Here is a 22,359-nt window from a genome sequence, read left to right as displayed (position 1 = left end):
TCCCTACAATTTAACAATATTTCAAAGCACAGTCTTTGGCTTTAGAGGTATACAGTGTTAAAGGAGTAGCAGACGACTGGGGAAATGGGACAAAACCTGAAATGGGAAATTTTCGGCCTGATCTCTGTCGTGAAGATGCTGAGCCTTCCTTGGTGAACACTATGGTGCTGTTCCACAAACCAGGTAAACTGCTCCAGGTTGGAAATAGCCTGGTCCTGCCGCAGAGCTGTGGCTCACGCAGTTGCCTGGCTGACTCTCTGCACCCCAGTCCTTGCGCAGTAACTTGAGGATTTTGCTGCATCAACATACAAGCACCAGTAACGTGCCCAGGAATGAAGCCTTGAGGAAGTACCCTTGGGTGGTCCACTCAGTGAAGAGTGCCAGCAAAAAAGCAGGGTCTGATCCTGAGCAGGTACCAGGAACATTTCTTTAAGCAGTGATGCTGCTTTCTGCCTGTGTGAAGCAGGTAAGAAACTACAGAAGAAGGTTTATTTCTTTAGTAGGGAATTTGACAAGTTGAGGTAGCTCAGCTTTTCTGCCGTTGAGCACACAGACAGCCTCTGCCACAGGAGAGTTCTTGATGCGCTGGAACTGTAGACCTGAGTTGTAGATTTGCCATCCAGTTTGGAGGTCCTAACAAAGAAACTAATTTTATGAAGAATCTTTCTGTGGAAAGACCAACTGAAGTGTTTTCTGACCTTTTTGCATTCTTCTCTCCTGGCCATTTGCCTAAGACAAAGTTTAGTCCCATTTTACCATTCTGCACTGAATTTGTGAATGACATATTTGCAAATTAATTAAGATAGCTTTAAAGCTCAGTTCCTGCCATGCTGAAAATTCATGTTGCATCTAGGTATTAATGAAAGTTTGATTTCTCATATAGTAGTTTGTTGATGTATAATACTGTTCTGCATGCAGGGATGCGCTTTTTTTAAACTTTGGAACCTGAAAGTGGTTCCACATGTATTGTACTACTTCAGCATAATTCATGTAGAATTCATCTGTTTCTGTGCCATTTGGAATCTGCTGAAATTTTGTTATTTTCCATCCACTTCTGTAACAGTTACACATTGTTTATAGAGACAACATGCAGTTTTATATAAATCACTTGCTTTCATACAGTGGTACTGCATTATTTTACTCAACTTGTGAAGGATTTAAAAATACTGCAGTGTGCAGCATTAAAAGGCATAAAATGACTGAACCCCTCCCTATTTTTGCATGAAGTAATGGAATATTCACAGCCAGAAATATTAAACAGCATTTAAGAAGTGTGGGTGAGATGTAATGAATGAGCTGCATTATATAAAAGGGTGTTATTCAGGCTATTGATTGTAAGGACCTAAATGCAAATCTAAAAGGGAGGAAGTGGCTTTTTAAAATCTTGCTCCAAACTAGTTCTAGATTAATTTTGTTACTTCTGTTAATTCTATGTTATGGGCAAAGTTGAATGTCTGAATTATGTGACTTGGGAAGTAAGAGATGCATAAACTCAGATTGTAGCATGGGAGAAACTGTCTGAGGTGACTTGCCACAGACTTTCTGGATCATGTACTCTGCTCAGAAAACCTTGTGATTTTGTCATCTGTTCCCAATTCTCACAATTTTCCATCATCATCGCATTAGTTCCATAGCACAACAAAGAAATCTTTTCCCATCAAAGTGCTTTAATTTTGGTATCCAAGTCTTTTTGCTATATGGGCTCATGGAAACTACTGAAGAGCACCCCCTGCGGATGTTCCTTTGCCGTAATTGTATTTTCTTGCATTCGTGGCTGGGCACTTGGGGGTGCGGATGCAGGCACTTTTGTTCTCGTACGCATGTGGTTTGGAAAAGTGAGACCTGATTTCAACCAAGCACTGGGCTGAGCTGCCCAGTGGGACGTCGACCCCTGCGGCTGGTGACCAACTGCTCCCAGATGTCGCTTCGGGGCTGGCTGCCAGGCTGAGTGTTGGGGCTTTGTTCGGTTCATATTTTATGTTTTCTCCCTTGGACTTACTGGAGTGCTAGAAGAGTGGTGCGGATAAGCAGAGAGTTTAGTGACATGTTCCTACCTGTACATAATTCTTCCTGGGGAAGAATAAAATAGGTCCATTTAACTTATCTAGTCACGTGATTTATACTGTGCCTCTAGCAATAACTTATCTTCTAGAATAAATAGATCCACTAGTACCTTTATTAGTTTTGGAATAAAGCAGCATCCTGGGTATCCGTAAGTGCATCGTGGAGACTGTGAAAAACTAGTTTCTAACGATGTTAAATGCTTGTTACAAAACGGCTGGATTGCTTTGTCGCACTGTATATAAGAAAGAGGACAGTTAAGTCAGTGAGGAAAAATAATTGTTTATGTCAGAAAAACTTTAAAGTTCAAAAGAAAGCAGTTTAAGTGAATTGCAACCTCTTCCTTTCTTTATTTTTTTTCCTCGGTGTTTGAGTCACGCTTACTGAGTTCTCGTCCTTTATTGCTGCTTAAGAATTCTTGGACTGTTGTAATCAATATTCTCAGGTGTACGTCAGCCACCATATCACTGACATTCATGCCTCATTTTTCTTATTTTTCTCATTATTCTTATTATTTTTAATATATGGGTTTTTGTAAATATATGGGATAGGAAATAGCGTTTACCTTTCTGTGTCATGAGAATACTACTCCTTCTATCTGACATAAATGAAGAAATACTGTTTATATTGCTGCTTGAGTGAGCCAGGAAAAACTGCACAAATGTGTTATGACCATACGGTGGAAAATGCTTGTATACTACTTTTTTAGTCAGGGTTCTGTATGACTTAAAAACTAAGTTAGCCATTGTTCTTTCTAAAAACTGGGAACTCGGATACAGGCTAAATTTTGGGGAGCGTTTAGAGCCAAAGATCAAATTCTAGCAATGTTGTCTGTAGTTAGAAATGTTTTGAAAACTTTGATGTTTTAGATAAACTGACTAAATCGTCTCAGTTCTTTGATATAATCATGCAAGATGGATGGGGTTTTAACGTTAATGTAGTTCTTTATCACATAGTTGCTTTATCTAGCATAAATCTAGACTACTGTGGTGGTCTCGTAGTTCTATTTTTGTGTGCCGTGAACTTTCATGTTCTGTGTATTGAGCTGGCTCGGGGAACTGGTCCAGCTAAAACCTAACCTTGCCAAAAAAAATCATCTGCATAAATGCTCAGGCATAGAAGCAAGCAGACAGGGCCACTGGTTTTGACAGCAATGTGCCATATGTCAAATTAAAGTGGTCACTTAACCATGACTTAAGAAATCATCACTATGTCAGCTCTGCGTGCTGATGTAGAGCTTCCCTGAGTGCAACCTTTTGAGCTCGTAAAGCGCTGCGAACCAAGACGTGTAAACTAAGAAGGGACTTACATGAAAGCCTACTGCTGAATTAATGGGCTGATGGGTACAATTAGTTCAGTTTTCCTGAATTCATGCTCAAAATTTGTCTTTAACTGTGAAAATCACAATGACTATATGGTGACAGATGCCACCGAGTGTTACCATACTGTCTTTCTGGCTGCAAATTTCCCATCTCGGCTACTTAGTTTTGAATTTTTTTTTTCTTTAAATGTTTTACTGCAAATGCAAATAATTCATTCATAATTAAATAACATGTTTCCATGGCTTCATATTTTGTTATGTATGTACTGAACCCACAGGTATTTCCTATAGATACCACTTTTGTTGTTTGGAATGAATTACAGTCACTTAACTTACGTCATTTGCTCAACCATATAATTTTGATAACTACCAAACCCAAGAAATTAATCTGCCTGTGATGAGTAAATAATGTACTCCTCAAACGTATTGGGGAAAAAAACTTCCACCTATTGGCTGAGGGAGAATTTTCTGAATTCTGTAGTTGGTTTCTCTGTAAGTTTGTTGCCTCATGTTGTCTTTATGTTGTCTTATGTTGGCAGTAGTTTTATAGTTTTGTGTATGTATTTTTCTTAATGAGAACTTAGAGTTACTTTGGGATGAAACTATATTTTCAGTGACTCAGGAGAGTAGGAAAGAGATATAGAAGTTTCTAGCAGATGACCCTTTAATAAGTTGAATGTAATTGGATACGACTTGCAACAAATATTTGGCATCTGTTGGGTAACATAAAAATAATGAAGAGAAATGGCAACACAAGCTATTTTAAAATAACAAAACCTCTTCTATTTCTTGATGCAATACTGGTACTAAAACAGTACAGGTGGGCAAGATTAAAACCCTTTGAGAAAAGGATCTATAGTGATTATCAATTGGTTTTAGTAGTTTCCCTTATGTCCAACAGGAACTGAAAGTTCTCTCTCTTTTTCCTGTGTATCCTTTGAAAATTTCAGCCATATCTTTTGAACCTTTTTATTATAAAATACATTTTGCTATTCAAGTCACACTTTTTTGATAGGTTAAGAAAGGCAGAGAATCATTATTACCATTAAAAAAACCCCACATAAATCTGTGTTTTCTTGGAATGGAGGCCTCAGGGCAGGAATGGCAAGTGGCTGCTGGCTCTTTGCTTGTGAAGCTGTAGTCGTCCAAAAATGTGGAGAGAAGAGGAGGGGAGGGACTCGTTACCACAGACTGGCATGAGCTGCGGTTGTGTGACACCTCCCAGCCCCTACTTTTACCCTTTGCATCTTCTAGCGTGAAGGAATATGTGAAGTAATCTGGAAATCATCTGTCAACTGGAAGCCTTTCAACCATAATAACTACACCCGGTAGAATCCTGTATTAAGGCTTTTCTTCACCCAGTGTGTAACATGCCAGCTCCCTGCTCCTGCCCAGCCCAGGCTGACGGAGTCTGTGGCGGTTGGCGATGTTCGTCCATCTCTCATATCTTCCTTTTGGTTTGGGATGACTTGATTGTTATTCTTGTATAAATTATAAATTAGCTGGAAGGGAATATTTATGTGTTAACACCTTTTTGTGTGTGTGTATGTGTGTGTTCAGGAAAAGAAAGCTCCCAAATTAGGGCTAAACGTGTAGACTAAATTACCAGACCTGAATCTTAATAGTAATTATGATCCAGCGCCAAATGGGAATGCCTGTATGTCTTCTAACTAAGGATACTGCAAATACAGTAATACAATGAATGCTGACAATTTCATTATATCCAAATGATTTGGTTTGGCACCAGCAAAAGACTAAATAATGCCTTTTAAGGCTTTTTTTTTGTGCCTTTAGGGCACAAAATATCTTTCATTTTTAATGCAGTCATTTTTGCACGGAATATACAGTAGAACAGGCTACAGAATTGATTAATTGTGCAAACAAAAAATGAGCTAATTGTTGCAGTTTAAAACACATTTGGCTAGCAAGTTTAACTCTTGCAGAGACAATCATTGTCATTAAGCAACACAAGCTGACTGTTTTGTGACAGGATGAAAGAAGCTTTATAATTATCTTTTGATTTAAACCTTCCCCATGCTGCAAGAAACTTGAAAAAGCAAATGAAATTGGACTGAAGAGAAGGAAGTGTACCTGGACTGGTGTTTCTGTGGATCAGGATCATGATTTTCTTCATACTTATGTAATTCTATACCGGCCGTAAACATTAAATATCACATAAATGCTCTTATAATATTTGCTTTGTGGGATTAGATCTTTCATCCTTTAAAATGAAGCACTCTCTTTTAAAAATAAGTAAAGTAAATATGCAAGGAAGGCCTGATTATTTTGCTTTTAATACATCTGAAGCCCCATTGCGCTGTTCCGTATCCATGTCTATGTGAAAGTTAACGTCAAAGGATTCCATCATCTTTTGGGACTTCCACATACACGGGTAAATGTTAAGAGATGTGATTATACTTGTTGTACTGGCAATTGTGAAGTGATTCTCTTGTGAGGATTCTGTCCAAGCAGGCATCACAGGAAGTTTCTTGTCCTTCAGTACTTGGGATATGGCTCTGTTTGTATTTCTGACGACTTGTTCAATGCCATCCTGGCCTTATATCCCACCCTGAAGAAAAATTAAATACTTTCTTTTGGCAATAATGGAATTAGCGCGTGGATGGTGTTTACTGGGAAGTAAGGTTTGCTGATTTTGTTAGTATGTTGTAAGGTTTCTCAAGCACGACTGAAAGCCTGGACTTAAATTCAAAATAGACTAAAATAGTTAATGTTCAAGTCTTGGCATTCAGATCTGGCATTTCACTTGCTGTGTTTGTGTCCACACAAATCATACTCAAAGAAGGAAATGTTTTGCTTTTCAGCCACCAGTAGCTTGATGGCATTAAATTATGAAGTGCCGAGAGAAACAAGCTATAACGTTAGTATTAAAATATTTTAGAATATTTAGAATATCCTAAAAACCTCACGGTAAAACCTTACAGCTGTGCTAGCACGCTTCCTGTATTTCATCGGTTTTCCAGGCTTCGAGCTGTGAAGGGATTCAGACATCCCTGTGAAGCGTGGCGCAGGCTGTGTTAAATTGACCGTGTGGGTGATTTAACGTGAGATGAAAGATTAAGAAATCACATAAGTCTTTCAGACGTTTGTCTTCAGTGCATTAGGCATCTCATGACTGAACAATAAAGTTTTCAGCTTGGCTGGCAGCTCTGAGCAGCTCTACCCTGGGCAGCTTCCAGAGCTGGGGCTGCATTGAGCTGGTCCTGGGCTCGGCGGGTGAACGTGGTGTGTGGTGACGACTGAGAGCAAATCCATCGTGATTGCTCTTGGGTTTAGAGAAGGTTTGCTCGCTGAGGACATCATTCATTTTTCATGCTAGATGATGTCACTGGCATTCAGCAAGACTCTGTCTTGTAGCACTGATAGAGGCAGTTCCCATCATCTTCCAGAAGATCTTTTTGCTTCATGGTGGCACCCAAGATTCCAGATTTATGACAAAATAAAAATCCAACAGCTGCAGTCTGCAGATCGGTTTCATCTTGTATCCCATCGTTTCATGCAGTCTTAAAATCTGTACAGCCTGTGCTGCTTCATACCGCTCGCTTCCTCAGTCCTTTATTTCCACGTTAGGTAATACATCAAACTGAAGGCAGCTACTTTATTTAAGATATCCCATTTCTGCGATCTGGGTCACTGCTGAACTAGTTGAAAAATCTGAAGAACTAACGTTCAGTGTTCACAAGAAACATTTGTGGGCTTTTGCATTGTGTTAGTTCTTCAGCTGAAAGAGCTGTGCTGTTCTTGCTGATGTACACAGCTACAAAGCAGATTATAGCAGACACCCAGAGCGTCTTTCTTGCTGGCATACATGTTAAGATCAGCAGATTTTAAAGTGAATTCAAACTACAGAAATTGTATAAAAAGTCTGTGCTTCTAGGTCATCTTTTCTGCTGTTGCAAGTCCTTGAAATAGCTATTCCAGCACCTTTTTCAATAGATGAGTTCTGGGTTATTGTTAATTTATACGTCACCTTAAAGGAGAAATTAATAGCTTCGTGAAATTTTAGCAAGGACTTTACATATAAATGGTGATCTCTGTCTTTTAGAAAGTACATAATTAACAAGCAGATTGGAACAGTGTTGAATACTTAATATCACATTAAATGCTTTAATATTTTGAAACTCTTCTTCGGTTTTGCAGATATTGTGCTACAGTTTTAGGAGAAGAAACAGTACCATGTCCCTTCTCTTCCCTGTGATGGAAGGCTGAAATGGCAACTCTCGTATAGTAGGTGTCTGACTATAGTATTCAGACAAATCTGAGTATATTGTGTGAGGTATTTTACTAATCCAAGCTAGTTTAGAAATGTGTTACATATATAGCTGCAGGTATGTATTTATAATTTTATCCCACACTACTCCCAGGGCCACCGAAGTTATTTGGGTAAATGAAAACACACAAGCCTGCTCTGCCAGGCACACAGACTGTGTGCACTCTGTTGCAGATCTTGCAAAGCCAGCTTACCGGCGACATCCATCTGTTTTCTACTTAGTGTAAAGGAGTTAAGGACCTGAGTAGTTAAGACTGTCCAGACGATCTGTATAATCCTTTCACACAAATAAGATATCATTGCAGTTAACTGTTTACTTTCTCTTCATATTTTTAGAAGTATGTAGCAGAGATGTTATTTCAGGCCTCCCCCTGACTTACTGAGCCTAGTTCAACTTGACAAAATTGAAAAGACAATCTGCGCAGCAAGGGCAGATGTATGCACCTGGCGATACGCAAACTCATTATTGACTGGTAGGCTCGGAGCCTAGAATCAGCCCTAATTTATCAATATTTATTTCATGTAGTCACTATGTTTTGATTTCAGGGTAGGGCTTTGCTGCTTTGAAAAGCCAGTTTTGAGTTTTGCAGAAACTGCAATGAAAATTAAGATAATCGATGAAGCAAGCAATGTGTAGCTCTATGCAAATTGACCACATGGTCTTACAAAAGAGCTTTAAGCAGCTTAGTGGCAGGTTAAGGTGATGGGGAGGAGTGGTTGTTTTCCTTATTAGCAGTGTTATCCTGGAACAGACTGTATCGCGCTGGGCTGTAGGTTGTTGTAGTGAGAGAAGTGTTGTAAATGCCAAGTGAAAAGATTGTATGTAGCAGCTGTAAGTGTTAGCATGGGTGCTCTCTTGAGATAGCACTCTCTTCGAGATGGGGTGAAACGTTGGCAGAAAAACTAGCTAACGTGTTACAAATTATATATGTTGAAAAATTTAGGGTAATGTAATTTTTAAAAATTCCCTGTGGATTTGGTATGTTAATAACATTCAAAGGTAGTGCTTCTTCTGACTTGTGTTTGTTCCGTAATCTACAGCCTTGTTTATATTTAATATAAAAGGGACTTTCATTTTTTTTCTTACAAGTTCTAAAGTTATAATCATAATGTATTCAGAAAAGGAGAAGGACAAGTATCGCTAAATTCTATTTCTTAATCGTTACTCTTCTTGCTCCGGAAATACTCCCTATTCCTGAGTTTAATTTATTCGTAGTAAATTTATTTAAACAGGACGGCTTATTTAAATAACAAATGCAGTTGGTATTTAAATGATTTTGAAGTAGTACCCTTTTTCCATTTAATGTAATTGCTATATTTAATCTTAGGCTATATTTAATCTAATTAATGAACTAATGCGTGCCATGTGACAAATTCATTCATTGCTTGGTTGGTGTCGTGCAGAAGACACAAGTCAGCCAGTAATATGGGCCCCTTGGGGAAGTTCTGCGGCCTCACTGAAAATGCAAAGCATGTGAAACAGCAACATAGAACGGATACAGGGCTCCAAACTGCCTTTACAGTTCTCTAGTATAACCCAGAGAGCAAAGCAGAGAGTGTTTTTGTGCTCCTTAGACTTTAGTTGTAAATCGTTAGGCCAATTCAGAGTCAATTCTTGTTTGAAACACGGCAACGAACCCAACAACACATACAGAGTGTACAGAGAGTTCTTTCCCTGTGCTGCCAGTCAAGCCTCTTCTGCCACTTCCTTTGGAAGAATGAATACTAGAAACCAATTATGTAGCCAAAAACGTGCATGTTAAGATTTTATAAAATTATCATTTGAGTTGGGGCAATAGTCTTGACCGTTACAAAAATGAGTCAAAGGTGACTTGAAAAAGCCCTCACGGTTTCTCTGTAGACAATAACTAGCCCTTTGGTTAGGGTCTCTTAGAAATGCTTTTTCTCCACCCGTTAGGTATGCAGGGTAATTTGTTTTACTGAATAAATAAATACTGCGGTGTAGCAGAGATATTCGTGTCTATTGGGAAGGCTCATCCAACCTGTTCTATTTCTTTGAGAAGCAGGAGTATAAAAGTGATTTTTTTTTCCCTTAATATATCTGTTGGACTTTTCTAATAATTCCAAAGTATTGTAAATAATTGTAAAGTATTTGACTTCTGTCTTGGTATTTTTGCTGCTACTTCTTTGGAATGCTTGTGTTTTGTAGAGCTCTTCAGACATATGGCTAAATGATGTGTGGGTGACTGGGGCTAAACAATGGCTTTTCTCCTTTATAGATCATCTAATAGAGAAGATTGCTTCTGGTTTTTATTATTGTAATATTTCATTCTTGTCTCATCAGTCTTTGTCATATATGAAAGTTACCAGTAACAGGTTTTTTTAGGAGATAGCTGTCACCCGCCGATATATCATGATAACCTTTGCACATCACATAATTTAGAAAACAGTTTGAATGTAATGGCAGTGCCTTCTAACTCTAAATGACTGATGACAATATAAACATGTGTTATTGATAACATGTTTTTCCTCAGTATTGTGCACTGAGAGAAAAGTGTGGGGCAGAACGAATTGCCTTCCATTATGTATCGTAAATCCCCCAAATCGCCTCGTGCATCTTCTGCTGGTTTGCTCTGAGAATGCACTGAGTGCTCCTCACCACATTCCTCCTTGTTTTCATGAGACCCGTTTAGCGTTTTCTGCTCTCTGCAGCACTGCTGCGAGAGGATGGAGGGCGAGGGAGCAGCCTGGGAGATGCGGCGTGCCAGGGGAGAGCTTGCTGTCAGGCTGGTTTTGCAGCACAAGGCCTGTTTTGTTCTCTCCCTTCCTCCCTGGGCCCCCCCCGGTGTCCCCTCCCCAGGCTGCTGAGAGAGCGTTTGTCTCCAGCAAGTCCGGAACTGGGAAGGATGAAGCTCAAAGCCATATTATATCTACACCATAGATCAAGATCACGCTGTCAAAACATGAAAATACCTCAATAATTTTCTTTTTAATTTTAACTGTCGACCTCGAGATACCACTTGCTCTCGGGCTACCGTGCATAACACGTGCCAGCCTGCTTCTACTTACGCCCTGGTTAAAATGTAAAGCAACAAATTTCCTGGCAATCTCTGCAAAGTAGTGTAATATAACTTTCATTACAAGAAGATGGTGAACCTAATGTGATTTCTTAACAGTTCCAATAAGTGGCGTGAAGCTATTAACATCTTTTCAAAACAAAAAACAACTGAGAGGTTATTTTTCATCTCTATTCCTAAAATAATGGCATGCTATTTTAAGCAGGTAACATTTTGTATGCACTTATATGAAGTATGTACATTTTTACATCAGTTCTCTAGCTCCGTATTGCTTTGTGAAATTAAGAAATCTTTAAAAACTAATGCTAAAATATGCTCCAGTGGCTGGATTCCAAAGTAAAAATTTGGATATTAAATTTTAGGTATGGAACTGGTTGCTGCTAACAAAGGGGTTTAATTCATCCTTATCCTTTTCTCTTTAGTTTTATGGTTCCATGAGAGTTGCCTGTTCCATTGTTTATTTTAATGCCAAACTATTTGGTTCTCGTTTGTGTAGTCTCAAAAGGCGAGACAGATCCAATGTTTTCGCTGTGCTTACTACAGAAAAAAGTTCTTTGGAGATAGGTAACTCATTACAAATACGGAATGGAGACTCTCCGTCCTGAGGTGCACACAAGAGTTAGTCTATTAGCAGACTGAGCAGAAAGGTTTTAAAAAGTTCAGTAACCGACACTGGTAGTTGAAGTCTTAATAAGTGACTTTTTTTGAAGTGTAGCTTAAAGATCAAAAGGATGACTGTTGTTTGGGTTACTTATTTTGGCAGCATGTAGTGTGAGCAGCAAGTGCTTTCACGGAAGTTAGGAGCTAAAGTTCGTAGCGCTGGAACAAGGCTGGCACAGAGAGTGGCCCTGGTTTTCTGTCGCATCTATCTTGACACTTACATTAAAAACAAGGTCAACATTGTCTGTAGTTGAATGAATTCTTTACCACGCTATGAGAGGCTGTCAACTTACAGCTTGCGTGACTGTGGTGTTTCATAAATAGTGCCCCAAACAGATGCCCAAATATACAGTTTTTGTAATGTGCGCTCTTGCTGAATAAAGGCAGAGTTGGAGCAGCCAGTCTAAGATCCTAAGTTGAAAGACAGGCTTTGGTAAAGAAGCTCAGTTCTACAGCCTTTCCAGAGACACTTCTCAGATGTTTTGCATAAATTATTATGTTGTATTTTACAACCGTATGATCACTGCAGACAAAAGCAATTAGTTAACTTTTTTGTCTTCTGAAGGGTATAACAAGATACTTTTTTTTTTTTTTGCATGTGATTTACTCCTGCAAACATAAATCAGGCTATTGTCTTCAAGAGTGGAAGGTTTGGAACCAAAAATACAATTTGTAAGTGAAACATTTTTCAGCTGCAAGTAATATTAATAGTAATTGCCACTTAGTGATCTTTCATTTGGTAAAAACAAACTGTCAAAATGATAATTGTAGGATTCATTGGGGTTTAGGTTGATTAACAAACGAGACGACCAAGTGGGCAGCATACATTGAGCCAGAACTCTGGCTCATGTGAAGTCAGCAGAGCTTATCTGGAATCAGTGGAGCAAAGCCCGTTTTATTCCATTTGTCCAAAGAATAAACATATGCCGTGTCAGAAATAGAACAGTTGGAAGCAATCGCTGCATGGGATGATGATGAAAAATAGCTGGAGAAAGATCCAAGGGTGGTGAGACTTCTTTAAAGCCAGGCGGCTGACCTGAGGATGGAAATGAGGCCAGTCTGGCATTATGGTGGGATCGCTGTCGTATGCTGCGATGACGTGAAGGCACACGTGATAGCATCTTTCTTAGAAAGAAATTTGTATACATTTTAAATGGGAAAGAAAAATTTAGATAATTTAATTAGGTTTCCACTGAAGTTGAGGAAAGTCAATATTTTCAGTCGCCAATCAGTTGAAAACTATTTTATTCTTTAGAAATGTCCTTTGAAATAGTGTATTTTTATGTATTAGAAATGTAGAACTTAAAATGTTCAGGGTATGTATTATCTGTAAAGAAATTGGGAATTACTTTTGAATAATTTCATTATAATCTCCCAACTCATTGCTTGATGGTACGGTGTTTATTTCAAGATTTTCACAATCTCAAATCTAGATTGTTCTGATTTTATGAAGTGTGGATCAATTTTGAAATATCTGACCTAAGCTTAACATTAAGAAAAAAACTGTAGTGAGGGTGGAAAACAAAAAATACCTGTTTCTCAGAGTAAGCACACTCAAGTAAATTGTTCTTTTTATGTGGTTTGGGCGTCCATATATGATCTATGCTGTGTGACATCCTATAGCCTTGGTCACATGAAGTAATTAAATTAAAATAAGCTTTCCTTATCTTGGAAGGAAAAGGTTCTTTCGGATCATTCATAAATTTTAAATAGGAGTCATACTGTAATCAGGAGCTAATTTTCTTTTCCCATTATCTCCTGCCATTCTGTGATATGAGAACACTTTGTTCTCTACAACAATCTTCACTCGGAGCTTTGGTTTCTCACAGTAATTAACTAGTAAAGACATTGGATCTTCGTAGACACCTTCACCAAGACACGCAGGTGAACAAATCCCTGACCCGAGGATGGGTTTCGTTCCAGCTTAACGTTCCTTGTTTATTGCCCGAATGCACGTTGACGGTTCTGGTTACAGATGTGGATTTAGACTCGGGAAATGTGGCTCCATAGAGCTGTTCATCCCACACTGTATTTTAACACTGCAGGCTGTTCTAAACATTAAAAATTTCTCATTGTGTAAAGTCTGTTGATGATTTTTAAATGTGCATGCTTATCTCCTCTTTAAATGCAATTAAAGAGGAGGTGCTTGATGTCCGTCTTCCTTGTGTATCTTCATTTGACATTAAGTTTGCTTTCTTTCATGGACTTACAGGTGAAATATTTGACTATAAGTTTTGTTTCCTCTGTAGTTATATTCATTACAACAGAAAAGAAAAATTTCTATGCCATTCTAACTGTTGTTTTCCCTTTTCTTACTAGTTTGCTGTTTTGTGGTTCATAAGAGATGCCATGAGTTTGTTACCTTCTCTTGCCCTGGGGCTGACAAGGGACCTGACACTGATGTGAGTACACTGACATTTAATACGTTGCCTTTACATATAATTTTATGTTGTTAAACCTAACTATGAGAATTAATTACTAAACTCTTTCTGAGAGGTGATTGTAGTCTAAATGGGTTTTGACTGTTCTGAAGTGAATGACTGTAAGATCTAGGTTTGGTAAGAAAAGTGATGAACATGTGATCAAGAACAATATCCCTCAGAACGTGACAACCCCAGGGTGTTTGACCAAGCATGAAGGTCAGCGTTTTATTTTTGTTTGCTTTATGTTGGGTATATTTGATATTAACAGTTCCCAGGGGAGACTGAGGATTTTTCTGAGCTTTCTTTCTATCCGTCGTAACTCAAGGTCTATCTTCAGACTTGATTCTGGTCCTTGTCCTCTGTAGGTCCAATTAGCTGACAGTTTAATCTTGACCCAGCTGCTGTACCTGAGATAGGTTGGGTTTTTTTGTTGTTGTTTTTTTTTTGAAACAATTCTATTTGTGCTTGAGCTGAGTATACCAGTCAGGATCCACCCCTTCTGTCTTGCTCCGTCAGTGCTTCTATATGCACGTAGCATTTCTAGCCAACAACCAGTTTCTCCTTTCAACACATCTGCTTATGTGGTGAGACACATGTACAAAAATTCTGTGTCGCCCTGCTGAAATAATAAACTGATCTTGTTTGTTCACATCAAAATAACATTTATTTGGGTTTTATAAATCCTGCTTTACAGTGAAGTAATTTAACATCTGCTTATGGGAACAATACATTCCAAGTGTTCTTTGTCTGAATGGCTCTGTTTTGTTTCTTATAACACATTCATGCTCTAGATTGTAGGGTATTATCTCCTCTGATGAAATGCACCAGAAGACTTTTCTTGCTAGGTTTTAATGAGCTTCTCATGAATTGTTTTAATATGCTAGCCATAAGATGAATGAACAATATGTGGGCAGAAGCCACAAGAAGTTTTGGGGACATCTGAGGTGTCAAAAAAGTTTTCTTATTTTTAAATTTAAATACAGGGAAATGTTGAAGAACTTAAAATAATTTTTAAACAGCTGTATTTTTTAAACATTTCATATAATCTAAAATTAAGTATGTAAGAAAAATGCTTAGGTTAGGATGTAGTTACCCTGTTCAGTTTTTGCTCTTGAGCTGATAGAGATGGTCACTCCCAGAGAGCAAACGAGGTCTCAGGTGACCTCAGTCATACCTGTGGTTGGTCTTTCTCCACTGGTCACAGAGAGAGTTAAGGGAGGCTCAGATCTCGCCATGGCAGCACACCGAAGGTGAGGGAAGAACCGCTGCTGTCCTCAACATCCATCTCTTCTCTTCCTAAATCCCCCTCCCTCCTCCCCACTTCTGGAGAGGTGACCTCTCCTGAGTCTGCTCCTGAAGAGTACCTTCCCCTAGAGATCTCCCCGCTTCGATTACTACCACTTTGGCAACTGCTTACCTCAGCAGAAGTTTCACAGTACTCAAAATATCATTGCTAAAAAACAATTGAATGATATTAAAAATATAATTGCAGCTGCAGCCTGCCTTCTCATCTTTTCCACATTCAGTTCTGGTAACTCATGAAATGCCCTGTTATTTCATTTGCATCACTGTTGCTAGTCATCTTTGTCTTCCTATTTACTTTTTTGCACTCATCTCAATTTTTCTGCTTTTTTAATCAACTGCTTCTGCAGAAGTCCTGGTTACTCGTTGCCATTTAAGAGTTGAAATGCCCCAAAAGAGCCTTACTCCAACAGTGAGATTCAGCATCTCTAAGCTAAGGGCACTGCTATGCGTGGATCCAGAAGTTAAGATCAAACCAGAGAGTAAGAACTGAGAAGTTGGGATTCAAGCAGGTAGCAGTTACATTGATTACCTGTGTGAAGAATGCGGATGCTGCCAAAGGGTCGTTAAGGACTTTGGATGGGATCACAGCATGGGAAATGCCAGCGCAGCCGTGATGCATTCCTTGGGAGTTTTGGCAGTTATTCAGGGTTGTACATGCAGCATCTCTTTTCGCTTAGTGTAGAGTACAGCTTTCCCGAAGGAAGTCACTTAACTGAGCCGAGGTCAATTTTTATGACAGAGGTCAAAGGAAGAGACTTTTGACATTAACATAGTAGTTGGAGCAGTCACTTGGAAGCCAGAGCAGAGGCTCAGAGTGTTCACAGAGCCTCTCTGCCTAGTGCAGGAAAGAAGCCAGTCCTCGGTCTGGCTCTGCTCATAGTGTTCCTTAGTGCATTTTGTCAGAGAAGACTCCACTGTGAAAACCATCAGGAAGGCAGGAACAAGAAACCAAAATTATTGTTCATACACTTCATTTTCTGTAAGTTTTGGATTCTTTAAGCCAGTACTGACATTGTGCTGTCTGCTACAAGACCTGCTCTCCTAGAAACTCTTGCCTCTGGTTTTTTAGGCCAAATTTATATATTGGGTGAGTAAGTAGCTGTGATTACCAAGCTGAGTAAAGGTCACCATCCCCGGCTATGGACCAAGGCAAGTGCCGGTGCCAGGTGGAGCCTGCTGTGCAGGTCTGGAGCTGTTCTGGCAGCCGTCAGGCTGGGTGAAAGGCAGCGTAGTGGATGTCAAGGGCAAAACACCCGCCGAGCATCAAAGGAGCCAGAATTTCAGCAACTATCTCAACAGTTAAAGACTATCTGTTTAGTTACTTGTTATCTAAATGTAGTTCATACCTACGAGTGATACATTGTTGATTTGCTTTGGTTGGTCCTAAACCAAGTCAAATCGACTAATTAAATCTAATTTTAACTTAGTGCTCCGTTGGGATGTGAGATGTTAATGAAAGTTACTGTTGATTGGCAGTTTTAGTGTGACACTCATGAGTAGGTAGGTCTTCTGTATCTCTAATGAATGGTTTGACTCTTGAAAGTTTTCTTGATTCATTTTTTTATAACACGGGCTCTTCAGAGTTTTTCTCCTAAAGTGAGAGAACACGCATTTGTGTGAGACCATTTAATTTTGTCAGATCTCTTCCTGGTTATAGAATCTGTTATGTGGCAGGTTGTTAATAATCCTTAATATTCCAGACTGCATTTTGTAATTTGCTTTTTTGGCCATGGTGATTAAATAAATAAGCCTATGCCTTATTTTAGTTTTTGGCTTACCAAATGATAATTTTCAATATTTGCAGGCAAGTAATATCTCAGAAACATTTTGGAGATTAAAAGCAGACAGAAAATATGCTTTATTAAAATTGTGCTACATTAGTGGGTCCTGTTACACAAAGAGGATTGTAGAATGTCATACTTTAGTTAAATGTTTGACTAGAATGTCTGCCCTTTTACAGTTCAGTAACTTACTCTGATCAAAATTGGTACAAGCTTCGTTCTGAAATGTAGTGTGCTATAAAGCTAGTATCTAGCAGAATTTTAAATATTTTAAAAGTCCTTTTCTAAATCAGTTAATGCAGGTGCCCAATTAATTTGCATACTCAAGTTCTCCAGGGCCTTTGTATGATGTGGCCTTTCCATTAATTGTAAGAGTAACGTTGTCATGAATAAATTTTTTCCCAGAGTAATAATTATAAAATAATTATATATGATAATAATTATATATTATAATATTTACTACATGTTATGCTAATTGAAAATTATTGTGCACTGTACTTTTAGCATAACCAAGGCAATCTTTACAAATGGATCATTAGAATAATTATCAGTTCAGTTGGGTTTATTTAACAAGGAGAACCCGAACAGCCAGGCAGGTGCCCCGCAGCGGGTGACAGGGTGGGAATGCAAAACTTGCTGCGTACAAAACTTTTCCCGCTCCGAAACAAAAGTGCCTTTCGCAGCCCAGGGGGGCAGCTCCTGCAGGTGAGCGTTTGCGAAGGGCTTGAGGCCGGAGCTATCTGGGACACGCTGGCAGGGACTTATTTATAGATTTATCTTGAGGCGAGGTAGCTCACGCTACGTGCCTCCAGGGATACGGAGTTTCCGAGCAGTGGGGTTTATTAGTCAGTCGGGAACGCTCCAAAGGAGAGTAAAACCCATAATTTTGAGAAACTTCAGTCTGACTTCCCTGAAAGCTGAATGTGTATACGTGGCTGAATGGTACGGGTGAAGTGTATCTTTAAAAAAACCTGCTCTTTTGAAAGAGATGACTGAACTACTTCAAAAATAGAGATTTCTATCATGCAGTTATTGCCAAAACTCTCTGTGGCGCGGTTTAGCGGTGGACCCAGCATTGCTGCATTAACAGTGGGACTCGATGATCTTGAAAGTCGTTTCCAACCTAAACGATTCTACGACTGTATGTTTTGGCCACAGCAATCACCTGTAGAAAGGGGCAGCCCCACTAATAGTTTCAGTAACTTCTCTAAATATGTTTAGAGGCTGCAACAAAAGTTATTTTTTAATTTCTGGATATTTAAATACAGTCATTCAGGAAACAAAGGGGATTCCAAACTATGCTATCCACAGACCTCCTCATATTTCCTGACCTTTCTTCAATGCTAAGTATTCAATAAACTGACCGCTCAGCTGTATGAAAGTGCTGGGGTCTGTATCATGCTGAAAACAGTGGTGTACAAATATTGCCTCCTTGTGTAACGATTTTATTTGCTACAGTACTCTAATGCTGTAAAAGGGCAATAAATTATTTTTATCCCTTTAAAATTAAAAGCCTTAATAAAAGTGAATGTAAAAGAGGCAAAAGCTTAAAATCACCCTCTTTTTGCTTTGCTCAGACTAGCTGAAATGCGAAGTTGAAAGGTCTGTGTTTGTGCCAAGAGGAAAATAATACTTGTGGATAAAGTGATCAACCTTGAAATGATGGTGTCTGGGGAACAATATCCTGTTTCAGATGAAATAAGAATTCACACAATCAAAAAATTTTACATTTCCTTAGTACTTGGCAGGGTATGAGCTCCGGTGTCTTAGCAAAATACCAACTCGGGAAGTTATTTTGCTGCCGTCTAATGGCTCTGTGCAGTTGGGGTAGAAATTGTTCACCTTCCCTCCGTGGCCAACTCTTTTGTGGTGATGCTACTGAGAACAATTTAACAGCTCCTGCTGCTATTATAGTCTGAAGTGACATGAAGCATCCTCTCCAGTTCAGACACTTGTTTTTGGAAAATTGCTCAGTGTTCATAAAAACTATTTTAAGACGCTTATTAAATGCTTTAAAACCTGAGTAAATTACTGCAAAAATGTAAGTGCAACCTCAAAAATGGAGTGTTGCTGCAACTAGCGTTGTTAAGGATATGTTTCATTTAAAGAGCAATTAGTCAAATTCCTTTCAAAAAGGATACTTGAACATTGAGAGTTAAATCTTTGCTCCCCTTGTTAATGGAACATAGTGACCAGAAAGAACTTTCAAATTGCACTTGATTTATTAAAACGTTCCCAATTCCATGCCACACAGAATTAAAAAAAAAAAAAAAATCACCGATAATTTAAAATGGCATTTCACTGTATGATTTTTCAGATTATAGTAGAGGATCCAAAGGAGTTTTATGAGTAAAGTAGATAAATAGAAACTGGGGAAAAAAAATGAAAAAAACCCCTAAATTAAAACAAGTGATTCTACGGTCAAGGGAGATTAAATCTGACTTTGCTCCTCAGAATCGCAGCAAGTTCTTAGTGGTTAAGCACCTAGAAGAGCATGAATTGATAGGATACAGATGGGAGCTTATGCGAAATGAAGCAGCAAAGCCATCTCATCCCAGTTGGCAGGGTTACTGACCTCATGGATGTTGAAGGTGATATATATGGAAAAGATTTTAAAAGTCCATAAGCCTCTTGATTTTAAAATTATTTGGGAGCTTTGTTATCTTAAGCACTTTTGAAAAATCAGTCTAAATTGGAGCAACTGTGAGATTCTGTGCGATGCTGCAGGAGTTGGGTGTTTTCATCAGTGACCTGGACATTGGGATAGCGTGTAGCTATGCAATTTGTAGTTGACAGCAGGGAGGGCTTACTAGAACTCTAGAGGGGAACATTTAAGGCTTGGATCAATGCTTGTGTCCACATTTATTGCAGTATTACACGTCGCTTTGATGGTTGTGATCCAAATGATATGAAGGATCTTCTTCCCTGTGTCACACCTCTAAACTAAGCAGGAATAAATTAATATGATTGGGCTGTCCTGAAGGGTTTAGTTGTTTAGACCAGATTTCTTTTCCTGTGAAGTTCCAGGGAACACAGATCTCTTTTTAATTTCACCCCTGCCACACACTGGCCTTTAATTTTGCTTCCAGACTGTTTACACGTAGGAGGCTGGTTTTAGAGTGAAAGAAGATTGTTGTTTTACTGGTCTTGGGAATTAATAAAAAAAAAACGCAAAAAAACCCACCAAGCAAGCAAAGAAAACTCACAAGAAGGAAGCGTCATATTAAGACTTACTGCAGAACTAGTTAAAAAGGGATTTTAATCAGAAGGCTTTGCAGTCTTTTCCCCAGGATAATGACATGCAGCAGCAGGGCATGTCTGATCTGCTCGTAACCATTTGGTTGTTTTTACAATGAAAAGCAACCATTACTTACATTCAACATCATGAGTGACCTGAGCAACAGACAAGAATCCAGGAATTGGCTCTCTCAAGTTTATCCATCTGCAGGAGATGCCCGGAAAAATTTTCACTGGGGTATTGACAAGGGCTGTACAAATTCTCTTCGTATCCACCTCCTGGTTTTAGGAAATCTGTGGTGGGCGACTGCCTACACTGAGCGTGGGGCTCCGAAGGCACATTGGCTTAGATCTTCCGTCACAGCCCTTTTGACTTTCAGTTTGGAGAGTTTGCACCTGAGACACTGGGCATGTGGCTTAACTGGTTTTGTGTTATTGCTTCTGAGCTTCAAAAATTCATAGTTTTGACAAGTTCTTATTCATCAAGAATGTCTTTTTTTTTTTTCTTTTAACATCCCAATACTAAACCATTCAGAGACTGAGGAACTGTGTCATAAAAAATTAGAATTTATTTTTATTTTTTAGCCTTTTTAGCAATATATACCATAACAGAGATGATCAGTGAAAGAGTTAATAGTTAAACAGAGACAGTACTGCTGAGAGAATAGAAAATTCATATAAATGATGAATCTAAAAATATCCATGATTTTCATAAGTTAGCATTGGAGAACAATTAGGCAGTGTTAATATAAAAGGCGAACTCTCAGCAAAGTTATTCCTAAAAGAAATCTTGTTGATATTATTCCAACAGCCCTTACTTTCCAGTTGTTAAGGGTATATTTAGTTGTGCAATTTAATTTAATGATTTCCTTGTCATCTTACATTTACCCTTTGCAATGTGTTGTGTCAATCTTTAAACTGTACGTAAATATGGTGACATGATATTGGGGTTTAGGGATGAAGAATGTTTAAGCATTACTGATAATTTATTTTCTGACATCCAATGTCATGTGTAAAATGTACCATAGACATTTCTATTAGGTTCCACCCCCACAATCATGTGTTAAAAAAAAAAGAAAAAAAAGCCTGATTATGGCACACTGAACTTATTAGCTGGAATGAAGATAACACAGTCACAGACCACTGAGAAAACGTTGCAGAATGCCAAGCGTTTTTAGCACTGTCTGTTTTTTGAGGTGGCAGTTCTTTCACCAAAATTAGATGAAATCTTAATTTGGAATAAAATGAGTGGGCTAATTTTGAAAAGCACTGTGTCTTATGCTTATCCCATATGCCACAAATAATTCTAGAATGTGTCACCAGAGAGCATACCTATCTGTGTCAATTATTGGCAGCTAGTTCCTTGGGGTGCTGGGAGCAATTTGCTAGTAACTGCTGAGTTAAACTGGTGTAGCCTCAGTTTCTTCATGTATATATATCACACACCTCCAGTAAACCACCTCTGTGGTTGGGGAAAAAAGGACAACTTGTACTTAGTAAGAGAGAACAAGTTTCTTTTATCAAGGTATTTTGACCCTGGAATAGAGACATGAAAGAGAGAAAGGAAAAGCAGGGAGGGGAGGTAGAAACACATCGAGAGAGCAGCTGCCATCCTTTTTCTATTTGAGCCCTGTTTATCCAACTGGTCCTGGTAAAGCATTCGGGTGGTTTTGCATAAATAAGAACAGCTTAGTTTCATTCTTGGGCATGTTTTTATTTTGTTTGTTTCCTCTTCATTTTCTCTGTCTATTACTGAGATGAGAAAGGAACCAAATACTTCACAGATTTTTCTTCAGCTTTTGGAAAAAATTGGATTTGTCTTCAAATAGACGGTGATCTCGGGGAGCATGTATTAGATAATGATATCATTGTCATAAAATGTTTTCTCGTCTTTATATTGGTCAGATTTTTCTAAGAACCTAATGAAACTGGATACAGACAGATTTGAACCAAGTGCACATTGCCTGTGCTGAAAAACAAAGATCTCAATGCTTCTATTGAAGTAGCATTATGCCAGTCATGATTCCTTTCATAATTTGATTTCTCCTGCTCCTTTGCAAATAAATAAACTGTAGCATGGTCCATATTATTAATGAACCTTAGTCCTTAAAACACCAATGATCGTAGACTGAGCTCGTAAACTAAAAGCAAAACCATATAATAAATTCTGGTAATAAGAACTTAATAGATATTAGAGTCAGAGATGGATTGATTTATTCTTTTTTTTCTTTTTGTCCGCATGAGA

General features: G+C 38.6%; 1 protein-coding gene across 1 annotated transcript in view; it reads left to right on the top strand.

Moving 5' to 3' along the window:
- Nucleotides 1-101: 101 nt before the first annotated feature.
- The window catches only part of LOC104276351 (protein kinase C alpha type), a 94,064-nt gene continuing 71,806 nt past the window's right edge, over nucleotides 102-22,359 (top strand). Inside the window, exons 1-2 of the mRNA XM_009872632.1 lie at nucleotides 102-183; nucleotides 13,688-13,770. Of these exons, the coding sequence (XP_009870934.1) occupies nucleotides 102-183; nucleotides 13,688-13,770 (165 nt within the window). The remainder of the gene's footprint in view (nucleotides 184-13,687; nucleotides 13,771-22,359) is intronic.

The sequence above is a fragment of the Apaloderma vittatum genome, unplaced genomic scaffold, assembly GCF_000703405.1.
Source record: "Apaloderma vittatum isolate BGI_N311 unplaced genomic scaffold, ASM70340v1 scaffold15167, whole genome shotgun sequence".
In the NCBI taxonomy this organism is placed as follows: Eukaryota; Metazoa; Chordata; class Aves; order Trogoniformes; family Trogonidae; genus Apaloderma; species Apaloderma vittatum.
Note: the sequence above shows the minus strand (reverse complement) of the source record. Positions and strands in the feature narration are given on the sequence as shown.